The sequence below is a fragment of the Macrobrachium nipponense genome, chromosome 42, assembly GCF_015104395.2.
Source record: "Macrobrachium nipponense isolate FS-2020 chromosome 42, ASM1510439v2, whole genome shotgun sequence".
Taxonomy (NCBI): domain Eukaryota; kingdom Metazoa; phylum Arthropoda; class Malacostraca; order Decapoda; family Palaemonidae; genus Macrobrachium; species Macrobrachium nipponense.
The window spans coordinates 8,698,862-8,704,679 of record NC_061103.1 but is presented as its reverse complement, the minus strand read 5'-3'; the positions used below and the strand labels follow the sequence as shown (position 1 = coordinate 8,704,679).

The following is a 5,818-nucleotide window of genomic DNA, read 5'->3' as shown; positions in this document are numbered from 1 at the left end:
TCATCAAATCTATTTGTGTTAGGATTTTTGCCTTCACTATGTTGTTCAAGATATCATTAATTAGAGGTAGAGGAAATGAGTCTTTAATGGTGACTTTGTTTAATTTGCGGTAATCTGTGCATAGCCGTAGTTGACCATTAGCTTTGGGTACTAAAATGCATGGTGAAGCCCAAGGTGACTTACTGGGTTCAGCTAAATTATTATCTAATAAGTATTGAACCTCCTTTCTTAGAGATTCCAGTCTCTACCAACTACTCTATAATAGGGCTGCCTTATGGGTGTAGTTCCTGGCTCTAAAATGATATCATGCTTAATTGTGTCACTGACTTTTAATTGATCCGAACAAACATCTGAATACTCCAGCAGTAACTTAGTTAAAGTTTTACGATGATTAGGCAGGACTTTTGCAAGATAACTTGGCAAGGATTCTAATACTTGGCTGTTGAGAAGATCCTTCCATGATACAAGATTATCCTCTGAAGGAGTTTCTTCATCTACCTCCTGGTTTTTGAACTGAACTGTGGTATCAACAGAAACCGTTTGAGAAGAGATGTGACTTACCACATTAGCAGGTGCACAATATGGTTTTATAAGATTAACATGTACCATTTGAGTAGGACGTCGTCGGTCAGGTATGGAGATTATATAGTTTAATTTGGAAGGTCTACTGGCGATGGTATAGGATCCCATAAATTTCTCTCTTAAGGGTGCACCTGGTATCGGATGATAAACCAGAAGCTGGTCGCCAGTGTTGAATTCTCGCAGCTTTGTTTTCCTGTTGTAAAGGTTGGACATTTTCTCCTGAGAAATCAAAAGATTTTCATTAGCAATATTATAAATGGAAAGGAACTTTTCTTTCAGTTCTTTCATATAAGCTAACAGGTTGTAGTATCTCTCCTTAGTGAATGAAATTTTCTTTCACCATACTTAGCGTTGTTCGTGGCTTCCTGCCAAACATAAGTTCGAAGGGTGATACACCAGTCGAATCATTAGGTACACTGCGTAGCATATACACGAGGAGGTCTAAATTTTCATCCCATGATTGGGCAGTCTCCTCCATGTATTTACGTAGAAGATTTTTTATGGTCTGGTGTACCCTTTCAAGAGCTCCATTTGTCTGTGGATGATATGCCAAGGCATAGACATTGTGAATATTAAACTCTTGCATACTTTGTTTGAATAACTTACTGGTAAAATTAGTACCTCTGTCACATTGGAGAATCTTAGGAAATCCAAAGGTTGTGAACACTTTAACAAGCTGACCAATGATGGTTTTGGCATTAATGTTCTTAATAGGCATTGCAATGGGATATCTAGTAGTAGGACACAAGATAGTTAGCAAGTACTCGTTACCTTTCTGAGTTTTAGGCATAGGTCCTACACAGTCAATAATTATTTTCTCAAAAGGTTGTTTTGGTACCGAGATGGGCTGCAAAGGTGCACGAATAATACTCTCGTTGGGCCTACCTGTGACCTGGCATTGATGACAGGACATTATGTACTCCTTAATATCTTTCTTTATACCTGGCCAGAAGAAGTCCTGTGAAACTCTGTGATAGGTTTTATTAACTCCTAGAGGATTCAGAGGTGTGAGCCAAATCTTGAAGTGGTGGTACAAGGGTTGCTGGTAACACAAGCTGGTGACAGTCATGCCACGTGGAAGTTACTGGTGCTTTGGAAGATCTAAAATGCCTGAAGAGTAAGCCGTTATCAGTATAAAAATAAGGAGTCTTGGAGTTATCTGATGGATTTTCTACTCTTTTCCAGTATGTCGTAAGGCTAGGATCATTTCTCTGTAACTGCTGAAACTTTACTTTCCTTAAATTTACTAATTCCAAAGCCTTCTCACTTTAGTTTATGTCTTCAAGAGTTTTATTTTTCTTTGGAACTTTTGATACAGATTGAACAATTTTATTTTCATTTACTTTAAGTTCTTGTTTCAGAATTACATCTGGATCTGTTACTACTAAATTCAAAGCATTGGCCCCGGCAAGGTCATTACCTATCAGTACCTGTATTGATGGATGTGGTAAGGGTTTATTAGACACAGCAACAGAAGCTTTACCTGTGTAGAAGGGGCACTGAAGTGTTACCTCAGCCAAGGGTAGAGTCTTGGTCGATGTCAAGTCCGTTACAGCAACATATTCTTGCTTCATTGTCAGCTCCTGTGGTGGTAGGTTGACAATAGTTTGAGACGATCCTGTATCACGAAGACAAACGACAGGTTTCCCATTTACTGAACCTTGGCATGTGTAAGGTTTGAAGGAATCTAAATCCGGAGTAGGGACGGTCACATGCATCGTTTTCTTGGAATCCTGTTTTTTACCAGGCTTATGTTCTTTGACTTCAGACTTTCTACACTGAGGATCTGGGCACTTTTCAATGGGATGTCCTGCCTGCTTACAGTAAGTACAAAATCTGTCTGAAAAAAAGGTAGTTTTATAATGGGCAGGTTTATATGATTTATGGCGCAGAAAATAGTCATCTGCCAGACTAGCTGCTTTCATGAGATCTGTTTCCTCCTTATCTAAAATATAGTTAGCAATGTTAAATGGCACTTTTCTAAGAAACTCTTCCATGATTACCAGACTTTAAAGTGACTCAAATTCTTTAATTCCGGCTTTGTCAATCCACATTTGAAATTGTCTAACTTTAGTATCACAAAATTCCACAAATGTCTGGGTTGGAGATTTTTGTGAATTGCGGAAACTTTGACGATATCCTTCTATTGTGATTGAATAAGCGTCTAGAATAGCTTTCTTAAGGATCTGATAATCCTTAACAGTAATCATTTGCGAGGAAACATAAGCTGCCTTACCTTGGAAACCGTTTCTAATGAGCATTACCCAGTGTTCTGCCGCCATTCGAGCGAGGTAGCTGTATCCTCGAAAGTGTCGAAGAATACTTCTGGTTCTTTTTCATCAAATGTAGGAATGAGCTTTTTTGCTTTGTTGAAGTCGAACTTTTCAGGAAGATTGCGTACTTCTTCCTTGGTTTTAAGTTGCATGTTAGCAGTTTCTCTTGTTTTCGACAATTCTATTTCCGCTAATTTCTTTTGGAGTTCTACTTCCTGTAATGCAGCTTCTCTTCTTCTTTCATCTTTTCTTATTTCCCTTTCTTCTTCTTCTCGTGCATTGAGTATCTTCATTTTTTCCAATTCCAATTGTAGTTTCATCTTGGTTACTTCTGGATCTTCTTTACTGGTAGCAACCGCACCGGTCATGTAACTTAGTTCTTCTACTTCTTCATCGCTCTCTTTAACTACATTCTTTGCAATTAGAAATTGGAGGATGTCGCTTATCAATCTAGCTTTGACATAGGAGGACTCTGAAGGTATTTGCCATTTCTGGGTGATAGTCAAGAGTTCCGCTTTCTTTGCAAGATGTAATCTTGGTAGTTCATCTTTAGGGTTAAGTAAGAATTGCTCTAAATTGAACATGTTTAGCAAAGAATTAAGTTAGGATGGCACACAAAATCGTGAAACTTATTTAAAAATAAGCTAGTTACCTTAACAAAAATAATTGCTATTTAATAAGTCTTAAGCAACTGCTGATAATAACTAAGTTCAATTTCGAAGGACTGAATGATAATTTAAACCAGATGAGAGCATTACTGATAATTTAAAAGTGAAAATAAAAATTTAACAACTTCTCAATATTGACAAGTGATAGAGATTCCGGCAATTAAGAGGAATAAGATTGCGATATCTGTCCGAACATGTTAATGCGTGCAAAACGAACCAAAATCAAGTAATGAGATGACCAACGGAATGGTCTTAACTAAGGAATGAACTAGTTCATTGGTTATGATTTAAGAAGATTCAGGTTAGCTCATCGACACGGTATCCAGATTAACACAAGTGTTTGTCGGAAGAAGTCTAATGGCTTGGGAAGAATCTTGAAAGGGTGGTTCATTAAAAGGGGTGGGCACTATCGATAGTGAATTAACACTGGTCCCAGACGATTAACATTAAGCTACCAACTATACCTCCAAATCATCAATACCGGATATGAATGGAGAGAATCACTTACTATTCGTAACAGTGCAACTTACTATTGTGCCCGTCTGGATCTGGTGTGAAAAATTTAATACTTCAGCTTATTTACTGCAGCATACACTTGTCTCATAAATCACATGAATTACATAAATCACATGATACACATGAACTATGTGACTTAGATCACTGAATAACAAGAATCACATAAGTCACATGAAACATTAAATCACATGAGTCGCATGAAACAAGAAGTCACATGAAGAATTACGGTCACATTAATAAATATGAATCCCGGACAGGCCCCCATATTATTCTTGTCCACCAGCTGCAAGTATATTCTTTGCCAGGTGGTATGGTAGCGATGTAATGGCCTTCTTATAATACAAGTCAGCGGGCAATAATAAAAAAAATTTACCACCAAAACAAAATTTGTCTGTTGTAGTTTATCACTGAATTATGTTCACTTTAAACTTAACTTTATTTAGCACTTAATATCACTTAATAATACCCAAAACATAATAAATGTAATCCTAAATAACCCAAACCACCAAGATCCAGGCACAAGAATAAGGAAAACACTCGAGAAATATTTAACTTTAATAAAAAAACTATAATGCACCCACTAATATATAATAATAATAATCACTTTTACACCACAATTAAGCACCGATCTAAAATAGCGAGCAGATGTTGACTGTATGAACAGCTGTGATTCTCTCATCTGTTACATTCTTTTCAGAACAAATGTAAACTTTTTAAAGTACTGGACTAGAGTATGTCCAAGGAGCATTTAAACAGGAACAGAAAGTGCTTAAATACGAATAGACAATTTAGAAGAATGTTTTTACTGAAAATACAAAACTGTATTTTTAATCATTCTTTTTTAATTACAATATTTAATGTGACAGCTCGTCACAATATATATATATATTATATATATATATATATATAATATATATATATATATATATATATATATATATATATATATATATAGAGAGAGAGAGAGAGAGGAGAGAGAGAGAGAGAGAGATGAGAGAGAGAGAGAGAGTATAATACAGGATTTGTAGATCTCGAACATCCGTTGTTCATAATATCCGAAGTGTAGCGATGGAAATCTGTCATCTATGATCAACAATGAAAGCAAAGTTAACCTTCAGTGTATCCATTAGTCTCTAATGAATGAAATACAAAAAAATCTCGCTGAAATAATACCAACTTTAAAAAAGAAAACTTAAAGTCAGTCCAACTTTTCAGAGTTTTTCATACAAGTCGAATAGAATATATTTTTAGCTAAAGTAAAAACAACGCATTTAAAAAAAAAGTACATATTACTTCATGGATTACAACCCTTTAATAAAGTAAAAGAAAAAATAGTTCTTGTCATTTTCATTTACTTTAGAACGAGTTAAATGAGGAGAAATTTCCACGTCATTAGGATTCTGTTATGGCGTAACACGGAAAGAAATGCTTCTAATGACCACGAAAGTCTGAATGCAAGTTATTTTTGGGGGACTGCGTCGTCTAGGGTGTTGGTCTGTGGGAAATAAATATCAGGTTTCTTTTGTTGGTCCTAATGTATTGTGTTCATCTCATTGTGTCGGGGTATCGTGCTTGATATTTTTATGTTTTTTTTTTTTTTTTTTTTTTTTTTTTTTTTTTTTTTTTTTTGTTTTTTTTTTTTTTTTTTTTTTTTTTTTTTTTTTTTTTTTTTTTTAAATGCAAAGTACCACGGTGGGAAAAAAACAGGAAATTTAATAAAATAAAGTTGCTTGATGTAGGATTTATAATAGGTCTATGTATATGTATATATATATATAT

At 35.2% G+C, this 5,818-nt stretch overlaps 1 protein-coding gene across 1 annotated transcript; it reads right to left on the bottom strand.

Moving 5' to 3' along the window:
• Positions 1-2,842: 2,842 nt before the first annotated feature.
• On the bottom strand, positions 2,843-3,439 carry LOC135213251 (uncharacterized). The gene has a single exon (XM_064247229.1). The coding sequence runs from the start codon at positions 3,437-3,439 to the stop codon at positions 2,843-2,845; it is 597 nt and encodes a 198-aa protein (XP_064103299.1).
• Positions 3,440-5,818: the final 2,379 nt, after the last annotated feature.

Bases quoted from the DNA above. Each gene is read 5' to 3' on its own strand.
- LOC135213251 (XM_064247229.1), bottom strand. From the start codon at position 3,439: ATGTTCAATTTAGAGCAATTCTTACTTAACCCTAAAGATGAACTACCA.